Genomic DNA, 14,606 nt, shown 5'->3' on the forward strand with positions numbered 1-14,606 from the left:
GGTACTTAGAATTGGAGATCCTAATCTTGGTGGAATGGTTTTTCTTAGGTTAAAAATGACAGTCATGGTAGCTGTTCTTCCTATCTCATCGAGTCAGTGGAAGAGCTGAAATTAAGAGGTGTGGAGGGTGCTTTGTATAATAAAAGTAAATATTTTCAATTTCAATCAAATGTATAGAATCCTAAATGATCAAATATAATGTTATTTCTACCAACCACTCTGTTTATCATAAGCTCTGGGTCACTGTAAAAACAACTGGTAAATTTTTCTGAGGCACAGAAGCAAAAGACAATTATAATTACTAATATGGTTGGGAAGATAAGACTCCTGATCTTTGGAAAGAGGTCACATTTAACCCCAGAACCTCACCCTTCCTCCTGTTGCATACAAATAGCAAAGTCAAGAGAAGGAGCTGTGTTCTGCTAGGCTTTCTGACAAGAGAAGGTGAGCATGTAAGTTCTACTGCACTTAATACATCATCATAAGACATCATCAACAGCATCTGGGATTGACAACCCTGGGAAATGAAGGGAGCATCGTTCACATGGGGGCTACTGTGGACCCAGGGCTCATCTCTTCCCTTTGCATTTCTACATCATTTCTGAAAGCAGAGAATGCATTATCCCTATTTTATAGCCCAGGAAATTGAGATACAAAAATTATGTACTTCACTCAAGGTCACAAAACAGGTAAAGGGGATGAGGTCCCAGGCCTGTTTGCCTGATTTCAGAAGACTGGGAAGGAAATAAAACCTAAGATCACTGCCAGCCATGCTTGAAGTAGAACAAACACTGCAAAGGACTCGGGAGGAATAGCCGTGTGCCCTTGCAAATGCTTAAGAAAAAAAGAATGAGGCTCCTAATAGCTGCGACTTAAGAGCCCAGCTTATCTCTTGTTAAGTGCGTTGGGTTCAGGCAGACTGGCAGTGCAAGAGAAGAAAATGACCAGGGGCCTTTCCAATAGATGGGAATAAAATATTCATTCCCTTAAATGGTGCTTTTCTGTTAATGATGGAAAGATGGGAGATCAGAGGCCAGAGCTGCTAAGACAAGTGTGATTTTTAGATAGTGACTTGAAGCATGCACAGAATCCAAGTATGGAACTCAGAATCAGGGAATTCTGAGCTGAAAAGAGCCCCAGCATTTATTTATTTACAGAGGTCAGAGAGATCTGCCTCTAGGGATTCAACCTCTCACTAACTCTGTGACCTAGCAGGTCCCTTATCTCTGTCAACTTCACTTCCTTTGTAAGGTCAGGAAATGTCCCCATTCAAGCCACAGGGGGTATTATGAAAGCTAATAAGATGCTGCATATAAACCCCATTCAGAGAGCCAGCTCACTGTTCATACACATGAGTACCCCATTTCTAAGAGTCCTGCTGCCCTGTTAAGTAAACTAAGATTTGCCCCGCCCCCAACATCAGTGTCCTATGGTGAGGTGTTAGTTGCAAAGGGAAGAAAAGGGCTTTCCCCTAGAGATTGAGCCTTACATGCTCATTTTCCAGATGAGTAAACTGAGATCCAGAGAGGGTAAGGAATTTGGCTAGTTGAGTCAGTGGCTGAGCTGACGTGTGTACCAAGACCCTGAAGCCACACAACCAGACCCACGTTCTGTGACCAGGTGGGGGTTTCTTCCTTAACATTCTACACTTGGGGTTAGAATGGCTTGCTTCATTCTCATGTGTCCATGTGAGTCTGGGAGAAATCATTCCCCTGCTTTGTTAATGGGGAAACTTAGTCTCTGAGAGGGCAAATATCTCGCACACTGTCACACATCAAAGATAGCTAGTGACAGAGCCAGGACTGCACTGCAGCTCTACACCAGCCTAATCCAGCTTTTTCCAGCACACTAGGATAATCTCCTCTCCTAGCACTTGCCCTGCAAGGCTCTCGGAGACTCCCCAAACAGGGCCAAGTCTGGATTCAGAAACCTACTGCAAACCAGACAAGGTGGCGCATGCCTGTAATCCCAGTGGTGTGGGAGGTTAACACAGGAGGATAGTGAGTTCAAAGCCAGCTTCAGCACCTTGGTGAGGCTTGAGGCAACTTAGTGAGAATTGTCTCAAAATAAAAAATAAAACTGGGCTGGGGATGAGGCTCAGTGGTTAAGTGCCTTTGGGTTCAATACCTAGTACCAAAATAAAAAAGAAAGAAAGAAAGAAAGAAACCTACTGCAAAGCCTGCTTTATTTTAAAGGTGCTCTCTCTTCCTGGGATGACTAGCTAATGACTCCTTTGGCCTCACATTCAGACACTGCAAGGTTGCACAGTACTTTAAAATGTGACACTGGGGACAATTGCAGTTTTTCTTTTTAAAGATAGAAACTTTATAAATTATGACTTTAAACAAAACCTCAAAGCATAACCTCACACTTGAACAGAATCCAGATGAATCCAGTGGAAAGAAACAGATTATTATTCCACAAGGCTTGTTTAAACAGAGCGACTGGTAGAAATAACATTATATTTGGTCATTTAGGATTCTACGCATTTGATTGAAATTGAAAATATGTTTTACTTTTATTATGCAAGTAATACACGCCCAAGGCAGAATAGCAGACCACACAACTAAGTAAGTTAAGGAAATTAAAATCAATGATTAAATACATTAAATTTTTCCCTCTCCCATAGTATTTATGTTTTAAATTAGGACTAAAATTCTAATTAGTGAAAAATTGCAGACCGCCGTATTTATTTGACGTGCCGCCGTGCCGTGTTGCAATTACTCAAATAGCAGCTTTGAGGGAAAGCGAGGGAGAAGCCTAAGCTCTGTCTCTGCGCATGCCTGGCTTCAGATCTCGGCTGTGAGTAGTTGAATAACTGGGAGGAAGTGGCTCAGCTTTTCTGAGCCTCAGTTTCTCCCTCTGAAAATGAGATTAAAATACCTGCTCTGTAGCATATTCTTGAGAATTCAATGAGTTTAAAAAAGTGTTTGGCATTCTCCACAGAGCAAATATTTGAGAATTTAATTTTCCCTTCCTTCAGGGGGGATAAAACTGTTAGCTGGACCTTCTTTTATTTGGTTAGTACTCCATGTGTTGTTTTCAGATAGTAATTTTGAACCTACTGCTTATTTTTAGTACTGGAGTTAGCTTTTTAAAGATATCTGATGAGGAGCTGGGCGCGGCTGTGCAAACCTGTAATCCCAGCAGCTGGAGAGGCTGAGGCAGGAGGATCTCGAGTTCAAAGCCAGCCTCAGCAACTTAGTGAGTCCCTAAGCAACTCAGAGAGACCCTGTCTCTAGATAAGAATACAAAATAGGGCTGGAGATGTGGTTCAGTGGTCAAGTTCCCCTTAGTTAAATCTCTAGTAGCCTGCCTCCCAAGTCAAATAAAAATAGATTTTTTTTAAAAAAGATATTTGATGAGAGCTTTCTTTTGAGAAGCCAAGAACCCTCTTACTATATGATGAGGACAATCTGCCCACTTTAATACAATGAAATGTTGCATTTTTGCTTCAATTAAAAAATGGTTACGACTGTTCAATACTATAACACTGTACCCAACTGTCCATTCAACATTTCAAAAACAAGGCATGAAAACCGCAGGTAAATTGCTGGGGAACTAGAAGCCAATTCACTCAAAGGTATTTCAACAAGTCTGGAATGACCAAGAGACCCCTAGGCTCTCACTGAGACCCCTCAGTGCTTCATGCATTTCCTAGTGGTGCAATGGTAAGAGGCAAGCAATCTGATACCTGGTAAATGTTTTCTTCTGTTTCGGGATCACGGATTGGCTCGTGTCCAGCCTCAAACACAATGTACTATTACAGGAGCCGCCAGAGAGGAAAGGTCAGAGGTGAAAAAGAAAGAGGGAAAAAAAAAGCATTTGGAATTCAAGATACAAATCACAGTAAGCATTCAAGAAACAGGCACAAGAGAAAACACCTTGAAGAAACATTTTGGGTTACTGAAATAAAATGGTCTTGTGCATTCTGGACTTTTTAAAGGAAAACCGTGCAGATCTGCTGATCAGTCTTTCAGCAATGATAGCTCTGGGCCCCTGAAGATGCAACCTCTTTGTCCAATGGCCTTGGACTCAGTATTAGCTGAATACACTGGCACTGCTATCTAATGGGAATGCCTAAGACCCTGACTTTGCAAATCTTGTTATGGTTGAGTCGCCTTCCATTGCTCACTGGACACCCAAGGTCTTTGGTCAAACTCTGAAGAGCTCAGAAGCCCCAGACTCCCTTTTCTTATAACTATCACCATGTTCTACATTCTCAGTTTTAAACACTGAACATCAATTTTTTTTCATGCACATGTTTTAGATTCTAAAGGATCAGGACATTTCAAAGAGAATCCTCTTCTTCATTCTTTGTAAACAGAGGCTAAAGCTCACATTATAAACAACTCCTCTCCTCAGCAGTTAAAAGCAAGGGCATGTGATTAAGTGCCCCTTTAACTTTTGCTTGTCATATATATACTAGGAACTTTTCCTGACTCAAGTTATCAGTATTATTTTACTTTCATCATAGCAGTACCAGCTTTCTGTATGAAAATATGCATCAATATACCAAGCATATGCAATATGCACCTACATAAATCTCTGTATCCCAGTTAGAAATGCAAATTGGAGTTTATGTTTCAAAAGTCAGTTGTTTTTTTTTTTTAATCTTCTTTCTCGATTTAGGAATAAACTTAATGGAGGAAGAAGCCACCTATTCCCTTTTTTACTGCATCTCTGTTTGCATAGAGCTCAGACATGAACCCAAGAGAGGTCATCTCTACCCACCCCTGGGCTGCAGACCATGAAGAGGGTGCAGAGGAAGCTCCAGGCAGAGACGTCTCTGGCATCTCTCTCGCTGTCCTCACGACAGCCCCTGTGACATGAGCAAGGTGATCAGAGGCCCAGGCTGCCCCACTGCGGGGTCAGAAACACTTCTCTTTATAATTGCTACAATTCACAAACCATTCTCTGGGTTGGTGCTCAAATGTCACCCAAACATCAGTCCCCCTCTCTAATTCTCGACTCAGAAAACTACCTCATTATTCACTTTCTCTCTAAAGCACTTAGAATATTCAACAGATTCTTAAAAACATTCCAGCTTTGGGATCAAACTCTTACAGATTGTGGAGGGGGCTGAGGCAGGGGGAAGAGGGAGGAGCGTATCTCCAAATCCCATGATCCTGGGGCTGGCCAAACTTCTGCTAGGATTTATGGGAATTTCCTCCTGGAGGGGCTGGCAGCCCTTGCCCTCAGAAATAATCTTGGTCCCTCTCCAGGTTCGACAGTCAGTGCATTCAAGTTTCTGACAAAGTGGCTGCACCACAGGCAAAGCCCCTGTAGAACCTAAAACTCCGACTCGTAGCAGAATTTACCTGGTACACAGGATCTTCAACATCCTCTTCCAAAATTGTCTATCACAGTGAGGGGAAGGAGGGCAAAAAGCAGAGGGCATAAAGAAAAAGACGTGAGATTGTATTCAGAAATTACAGGACAGCAGAGAAACCAGCTCTGGGTAGGATACACTGGTGGATCATTAATGTAGAAAACACAGAAAAAACGGCAGAACTCCAAAGCCCCCTCCCCACCCCACCCCACCCCCTTCTTTAACAACAAATAGTAAAAGCAACTGTGGGTCTTTAGTCCTCTTCCCCCTGAAATCCTCCTCTGGATTAAAGATTTCACTTTCTCTAACACATCTTGAGTTTCAGAGAATAATGGAACATTTCTATCGGCTGGCATTGGGTGACTGTAATTTACGCAGGAACCTTTCATCTTTGTTTATTTCTGCTTGGCAGCAGCAGAAGGCCTGGCTGTCAGTTTTCACTTCTGTTTATTTTAAGCCCCAATCTTCTCCAGCATCAGGACAAACTCATAGGTGTACCTGGTACACGGCTTGCTCACACTGCTTATCTTTTTGTGCCTTCTTTTCCAATTCTTCTCTTTGCTTCAATTCGTAAATGAGTTGAAAGAGATCTCTCAAGTCCAGAATAACAGGTTCAGCCTGGAGTGAAAGTGGTAAGCACGTTAACAAGGGATCCATACTGAGCTGCAAGCCACCAATTTTTGTTTTGTGGCTACGACCCGCAGCACTTCATTTTTCTATTAAACTGAAAGCATTCTATTTTTAATTAATTCTACCTTGTTTATATTGGTTTAGCAAATTGCACATAGGCTAAAGTTCATTTCTTCAGCTCATTATATTTGCAAATTCATAATAATCATAAGCATAAAAGGCACTGCTTTTATTTATTAGTGAATTAGAATATAATAAAATTAGGGCAGACCTTATGCAAAACAGTTATTTGTTTTCTCTTATTTTCTTTATAAAATAGGCTATGAACACAAGCAAGCTTACTTATATGCATGCCTCTACCTAGCTTAATCAGAAAGGAAAATAATTAGTCATTAGGAAATACCCATTAGGAAAAAAATAAAATAAAATAACTGAATGGGTATGAGTGAGGGTTCTTGCTCCAAAGCTATTCTTCTAGGGGCATCTGAGGATCAGCTTCTGGTGGTGACTCATCACTTGGTCACACAGCAGAGTAGATTTTAGAAAAGCAATAGGGTGATGCTGTGGTCCCCCAGAGCTGCCAAGAAGGTCACTGGGCTGGGACAGCTATACTTACCGCCTGGGCTGTTTTTATGGCCACAAATCTGTGATTCCCTTCCTTTCCACAAACGTATCCAAAGGCCCGGTGGTCTGTGATGTCCTTTGCGATGTAGGAAATTTCATGAACAGCATGATGATGCTGAAGGGCCTATCAGAAACAAAACAAAGACCACATTTCAGGGAAATTTCCCTTCAAGTTGTTGATTGGTAAGAGAGGCGCTTCAGCTAGGTGTGAGCAGGCCCAGAGGGCTTTGGAAAAGCTGTGTGGTCCAGACAGAAGGAAAAAGACCTGTCTATCCTTGGGTGATGGAGGTCCTCCTCCATGGTCTCAATGTTGTGACCAGAGAGAGAAGCAGGAATGTGCATGTGCTGAATGAGCATCTATGGGGGTGATGTCACCCTGTCTAATTCAGTGGCTATGCCTCTGCTGAGCTGTCTTTGCAATGCAGCCCAGTCAGACCTTCAGTTTGGTGGTTAACACTTGCCAACCTTGGTTTCTGCATGGTGTGGCAGAGGATGTACCTGAACGATCCCGGGGGTACCATTAATATTCGTAGCAGTAGCTTTGCATGGCTACGGCACTTTCCTGGATGTTGGTGATATACTGTTGAGGAGTAGATGATTTTCTCTACTTTATCCAAAGTCACCATTTGGAGTAGAGGTAGGGTTGTGTATAGGTTGATCTTTGCAAATTTCTTTTACCTACCTACCCAAGTCCTCATTCTCTTTCAATGGCCACTTAAAATTGTACCACATCTATGAAACATCCCTAAACAAGGCGAGCCTTCTCTCCCCAGCAGGATAACTCCCTCCCTGTCTTGTGTTTTCACAGAACTTCAGGGAGGCTGAAACTCTTGATGGATTCCTCACACAGGAACCCCTGGGTTTCCTGATTTTTTGGATCATCTTGCTCCCATGACTCTTTGTCTGTCTGTCCCAGCAGACTCTGTCTTCCTGATATGTGTCATGCTAGCACCTTGCCGTATCTGGCCCATAGTTGTGGAACTAAAGTAAACTGGGATTGACGATCAATAATTTGAAATTCTTTTGAAATTGACCTTCCTGACTTTATTACTTGAGCCTCAACAAACAATGTCCACCATCCTGTTAGGTGATGGTAATCTTTATGGTTATTTTCCTAGATTAAATCTTTTAGAGCAATCTTCATTAAATAGTACCATATAAAAGCTTAGAGATGCTTTTGGAGGCTTGTAGCATGGTAAAACCCCTATGAAGGGCCTTTTCATTATATTGGATATCAAGAGGCTTGAATGATCACAAAGCACTGACTCTCCCTCTCTGGACCTGAGTTTATTCCTTGAGCAAATGAGAAGTGTACATCACATCAAAGGCTCCTATCCCAAAGCTCTCAATCAACAGGGCTTATTAAAGGCAATAAAAAGAACCCCCAAGCAAATTTCAGAAACTCAAAAGGATGAACAGAAATTTATAATGATTCCTAATAAGGCTACAGATTTCTTTGTACATGCAAATAAAAACAAGTGTATCTGGAATTATATCTCCTTATTGTTGTTATATTTCTCAGGTCAAGTTTGCAAAGTTATAGTTTAAATAGTCGAAGTAGGACTATTTAAAGTAAATGCAGTTTTCTGGAGAACAAAATCTTTCCCATTACTGAATTCTACAAGGGAGGGAGAAATGTAACCCTAAGGAAGTTAGTTATGAAAACACTGGGAACCACCAGAGGAGACAGGAAAGATTCTGTAGGTCCTGTTTCATCTCCCCATATCCTTTAAGCTATTAGGAGCTCTTTCCTTAAAGACAGCTTCTGGGTGTAGGGGTTCTGCCTCTCTTGATGGTCAACTCCTTAGACTTAGACCACAGACCTTCCCAAATGTCTATTCCCCCATACATTGCAATCTTAGTGGGCTTCGGACCACATGGGCCATCTGCTGTAGCAGAAGTGCCTGCCTTTGCCTTAACTGTTCAGGACCTGAATGTTTTTCACCTCGCCCACTATTCTTAGAACCCTTTGACTGACTTCATATGTAGTGGCACCCCTTTCTCCACAGAAAATCTTAACTAAGCTTCTCCAGAAATCTTTGCCATAATTGATTTGAGGACTATCAGCAAAAAAGTCTCTACAAAAGAGTTCAATGTAGGTAAACTTACTCTTTTCCTGTTGCTCTATTTTACTTGGCCAGTGGCCTGGAAGAAATCAGCACTCTAGGTGCTGAACGCCCCTTTACTAGTTTTTCCACAAACATTTATACAGTATAGTAGTTTGTAGAAGTATGTTTGCAAATGCAAAATGTGTTTTAAAAAAAGACAAATCCTTTAACAAGGCCCTCTGGCCTTGAGCTGGGCTTTACAGAGATGTCTACATTTCTAAGAGAAGTTCCAATTGGGCTCCATGGTAACAGCTGGCAGGGGGAGGAAAGAAAGGGGAGAAGCTCTCCCCTTCTCAGGTGTTGAAGGGTTAACTTGCCCAGAACAGTGAAAGAAAAAGCTGCTTTTATGTGAACTTCTGCAGACTGAACTTCTGAGCCCTTCTCCTTATATGCTGGGTATAAAGTTCTGAAACTACCTGAACTTGGGGTTCAGGAAATTAATTGATTACAGTGAAAGCTATGCCCTCTGAACTTGGCTGCAGCCAAATAAAACTGTTTCCTGCTATCTTCGGTGCCCTGCCTTGTCTGTCCCCTACAACACATACACTGGGTTGCCCACTAGACATCACTCTTAGAGGGTAGGTACTGTCACCCTAGTCTCTCAAGTGACGATAAGATGAGTGTGCAATTCTAATAAACTTTGATACAAACAAAGCTGTTGAAGGAGGAAGTGTTTTGTTAGGATCTGCTTATTGTTTTATCCAGAGGACATATTTAGCTGGTAGAGGAAAACTGCTCCTAGAGCAGTAGCTTTTTCATGGTGCTAATGATGTAAAATTGATGAGATTTATATTCACACACCATGGGGGCATTGATTTATAAGCGTTTGTGAGCCACAATGGTATGTGGCAGCAGGAAGTGAGGGACAAAGACTTTCTTTTCTTCTCTCCCTTTCCTGAAAGTATTTCTCACTACATAATGTGGAAAATGTTATCCACGTCTCCTATTAAATCAAAGTTTGACGACAGTGCCTTATTGATTGCCAAGTGGAATATTGCTCTAAAATTAAACTGTGATTAGAAGCCTTCCTGGTGGAATTAGATTTACAGATGATTCTGCAATGGTAAAATATCACCTACTATGCAAGACAGCAGATGGAGATGTTTTAATTTATCTGGGAATCCTCATTAAGTGTTTTAAAATCAAAACATTTTTAATGCCTGATGATACCTAATATTGCCTTGCAAAGTGTAGCTGTGGGTGTGGACGCGTGAAGTGCTTAAAGATATTTGTAACATTATCTCTTCCCATGGTTAATTTTATGACATGTTTAAAAGGATTGCCCTGCAAGTGTCTCATTCATTCGGAAAGCAATAGTCAGTGAAGGGATATGTCTTCACTTTCTCTGACCTTAACCATGCAGGCATAATACAGATGCTTGGAAATACAAATACACTCAAATTCTGCTCATCCCACAGTTGTATTATCACATTCATTTTAGCAACTCAAAGAATTGTGCAAATACTTGTTCACTGAGCCTCAAAATTGCCCCATGTCTTCAAGAAGATTGTATCAGCACAATCAAAGAACAGTTGGAGCCAGAAGGAGCATTCAGTGTTACATAGTTCAATTCTTGACTTTATTTATGACTGAACGGAGGGCCAGAGAACGTACTGGCAGAACCAGAACCAAATCCAGGCCTTTTCTTTCCTACTCAGGATGACAATACAGGAAGGATGTGCAATTGTATAGAATCGGGGCCTCCTTTCCCCAGACTCCTAGCTCCCTAGTCCAACAACCTAGATGATCCCCTGACCAGTAGGGACAGGGAAGGGGAACAGGGAGAAATGGGCCAAAGGTAGAAGAGGCTGCTGAGGATTCCAGCAGGTATCTGAGGTCCAGGAGAGTCTTACATATGAAGGTTTAGGGTAAAGGTCTACAGGTGGCTTAAAGAGCAAGTCAAGGTTGCATGGCCCATAAGTTTACCTCCAGTTCCCCAAAGGGATTCCAGGTTATGCTGTATTGACCTCTTTCTTTCAGTGATACCTGCTGAGCAGCCAAGGCCCAAAAGGAGATTGATCATGGGAGATTAGGCCATGGAGGAGTGTTTCCACAGGGAGCCTAGGGCCTGGCAGGCTGTTCTGGAGGTGGTGAAGGCAGGAGACCCAGGGAACCCTGGGCTGGAGCTGAGCAGGACAGGATAGAAGAAAGGCCAACTCTGGTATGTTTCTTGTTGAAAACAATTATTGCCTTGAACAAACAGTCTGGATATTAAAGTACTATAAAAAATTAAAGCAGGTAATCCCAGTGACTCAGGATGCTGAGGCAGGAGGATCACAGGTTCAAGGTGAGCCTTGGCAATTAAAAGGAATAGGATGTAGATCAGTGGTAGAGAGCCTCTGGGTTCAATCCCCAGTACTAAAAAAGGAATGGCGGAGGGGGTGCGGGAGACAGACAGACAGACAGTCGGCAGTGTTACTTATTCCTGTTCTGAGTCCTCCTGCTTACACTGTAAGATAAAAGTTGCCACTAAAGAATTAAAGAATTCCAAAGACCATCCAGGCATTCAGTCTGACCTCCCTCCCACATGTGGACTTCAGGTAACCTGCACCACAAATAACTTGAGGAGCTCTCTAGGTTTGCACCTGTCCACCCTGCCCTCCTCCCTCTTGTCCCATGTTTCCCTATCTATACATATAACCATACCACACACACATCTGTGTCATACCTAGGCTCCAAGGCTTAGCTTCCACGTCTTGTTCAGCCAGGAACCCTCCCAATCCCCTGCAGTAATAACTCTCATTCCTTGAGCCTATGGCATGTGCTTGTCCTTCTATGTATGATGTTTTGCCCTTCTTAAATTCGTTTCAGATTTATCCACTCATCCAGCCATTCATGTCATATGTATCCACTGAGTGCCTATTAGGTTCCAGGCCCTGTGCTATGTGTTGCATCTATACAGAGACTTGAAACATAGCCCCTTCCTCAGGGAGCATGCACTCTTTCAAGATAGGCAGGCAATGAAACTGGCACCCACAATGTAACACGACAAGCTTTACATTAGAGGTGCACACAGCATGTCATACAGGTTCAGCTGGAATGGGGAGAGGCACCAGGGAAGACAAAGGAGGTGACCTCAAACTGAGTCTCCAGTAATAAATGGGAAGTCCCCAGGAAAAAAAGGTAGGAAAGAGCATTCTAGTTAGGAAATAAAACAGTGTGCAAAGGCACCCGGATCCTACCAGGGACATCATGGACAACATCTGTGCAGACATTTTCTATTTTGGGAATGTTAGACCTTTCAGAGTAAGATCCATGTCTGGCTCTCCTAAATCTTACCTCAGTACCTAATATTATTCTTTTTGAACGAGAAATGGTACTTAATGATTTCCATCTTAAGGAAAGAAGGAGGTGAGAAGGGAAGGGGGCAAGAAGGACAGAAGGAAGGGCTGAGCCATCTTGCGATGTGTGCTACACAAAATAGGTGCTCAATAAATGTTCATTGAGCAAATGAATTGGGTTAATTCATGACAATTCACATAGGAGTCATTCTGTGAACAGAGGGTTTCTTATCTGATCATCATTAAATCTTTTTTCTTTGCATTTCCATGAGCCATTTACCAATGTTTAAATGAAGTATCAAATTGTTTGGAGGGTTACTGTCTGACAGAATAAATTACAGAGAAGACTTAATTTGTAGTATGGTTCAATACAGCCAATTAAATACAGTATGGATTAGAGAGTCATCTGCCGCAGACTTCACCATTAGCTATTTTTAAAGAATAAATTCTACCCTGTTTAGCCTTCATATGATGATTGTGGTGTGTGCGTGTATGTGTGTGTGTGTGTGTGTGTGTGTGTGTGTGTGTATGGTGCATGCAGGCTTTCCTAAGGCAATACTATTCATAGGAAAAATACTCACTAGGATTCAAGTGAGTTAACAAAAAACAAAACACAACAAAAAAGCAGATAAGTGGAGACAGACATAGAATAAAAATAGATACATGCAAAATACAGTACTTCACACTACAAGCAATTACAGTAGTTAAACCCTCACAAGACAAAGGGAGGCCTGGGCTCATTATAAAGGCCTTTCTCTTTGCTCACATATTTTAGGATGCCTTTGCTACAGAGCAGTGCCAGCAAGGTAAGGAGGCGACCTCTGCACCAGCCCCCAGGTACCCATTATTGGATGCTAAATGGAGCAGGTCAGAGGGAATTGTTCCCTGGTTGCCATGTTGAAATTTTCTAGAAGGTATTACTTAAAGACAAGAGCAAGCTTCCAAATGACCCAGGCTCTAGCTGAAGAGGTAGTGTGATAGCAGAGTAAAGAGAAGGATTGTGGAGCCAAAGAGAATGCCGGGCTCTATCATCTGTCCAATGTACAGCTGAGACCATCTTTTACCTTTCTTAGACTTCTTCCCCTGTTCTACGTAACACAAAGAACAATATGGAGCCCATAATGTTGTTGGAAATATCAAACCAATGCACATAAAGTACATCAGATTGAAATTAGGTGCCATTTTCCCCAATAGAATGAAGACGGAAAAAAGGATAATATACTGTTGATTAAGTGTGGGGAAATATTTTCCTGCATACTTGTTTGCCACATATCACAGGGTAAGTATAGCATCTCTCTCCTTGTGCTATTGGGAGGATTAATATGTTAGTGTACATAAAGTCCTAGGGCGGGGCAGGGTACGTGGAGATGGCTGGTGTCAGTCAGGAAGGGTATTTTTTCTTAAATATGTATTTTTTAGTTATAGGTGGACACAAGGTCTTTATTTTACTTTATGTGGTACTGAGGATCGAACTGAATGCCTCATGCTAGGTGAGCACTCTACCTCTGAGCCACAGCCCCAGTGCAGGAAGGGTATTTTTTGTTATCAGCAGAGGTATGATTTGGTGCAGCTTCACTGGAGAGCTTGGTTGACTGTATGTTTCAAAGCCTTAAAGACATGCATAAACTGACCCTATGATTCCTCTCATAGGGATTTAATTATCCAGAAATAATGTAACACACGGACAAAGACTTAGATATAAGATATTCCCCGCAGTGCTGTTAGAATAGTGAGAAATTAGAAATGTCCAAACTGTTGGGCATTAGCTGAGTAGTTGAAGAAAATGCATTCTGTTATATGATGAAATAGTATATACTATGGAAAAAAATCATTTGTAGAAGTAGTTATATTTTGCTACAGAAATAAATTCTTGACACCCCATTGAGTGAAATCAAAAGCATATTACAAAATAGCATGTTCAATATGATACTGTATTTTATGAAAAATATGCATATCTATAAGTTTGGAAATCCATCAATACAATATTAAGGGTTCTCTTTTTTTGAGTGATGGAATTGCCAGTGATTTAAAAAAAATGGAATTTTTGTTTTTTTGGTACCAATTTTTGCTACACTAAATTCTTTCATATTTGAATATAGTGCCTGTAATGTCATCTATCGACATATATAAGCCATTCTTGAACCCATTCAGTTTCCTTCATTCTCATGCCCATAACCAAGACTTGTCAGTTTTGCCTCTCAGATATTTTCCACATTGTCCACTCCTCTCCCTCTCCATCACCAGCAGTCAGGCCAGGCAGCCATTATTTCCATCCTGAATTATTTCAACAGCCTCAGTCCCCACTCACCCATTCTGAGAGTCATACCAAATAAGGAAGAGACTGAGAAAAAAGTCTGGCCAATTCAAGCAAGTCTTTCTAGTACCTAAAACACACCAAAGTCTTCCTGTGTCTCTTAGAATAAGGATTCTCTCTAGAGTCCCCTTGCTTAATGCCACCTGGGCTGGTCTCTGTCCCTCAAATGCATTGGGCTCTCACCTAGAGGTATGTGTACATGCTGATCTATCTGCAGAGAAAAAGCACTCATCCAGATTCAATCCTTAGTACCAATGTCTCTTCTTGAAAGCTGTCCTGACTTTCCAGCAGAACACAGGTCCTCTGAGCTCCCTGGA

The 14,606-nt window shown here is 41.8% G+C and overlaps 1 protein-coding gene across 2 annotated transcripts in view; it reads right to left on the minus strand.

The window, feature by feature from the left end:
* The window catches only part of Dab1 (DAB adaptor protein 1), a 279,191-nt gene that overhangs the window by 51,451 nt on the left and 213,134 nt on the right, over window positions 1–14,606 (minus strand). For both annotated transcript variants that reach the window (XM_071618735.1, XM_027944995.2), the window contains exons 4-7: window positions 6,579–6,710; window positions 5,831–5,950; window positions 5,322–5,360; window positions 3,695–3,760 (exon numbers count right to left, since the gene is read on the minus strand). In XM_071618735.1, coding sequence (XP_071474836.1) covers window positions 3,695–3,760; window positions 5,322–5,360; window positions 5,831–5,950; window positions 6,579–6,710 — 357 coding nt within the window. The remainder of the gene's footprint in view (window positions 1–3,694; window positions 3,761–5,321; window positions 5,361–5,830; window positions 5,951–6,578; window positions 6,711–14,606) is intronic.

Source organism: Marmota flaviventris, chromosome 10 (genome assembly GCF_047511675.1).
Source record: "Marmota flaviventris isolate mMarFla1 chromosome 10, mMarFla1.hap1, whole genome shotgun sequence".
NCBI lineage: Eukaryota > Metazoa > Chordata > Mammalia > Rodentia > Sciuridae > Marmota > Marmota flaviventris.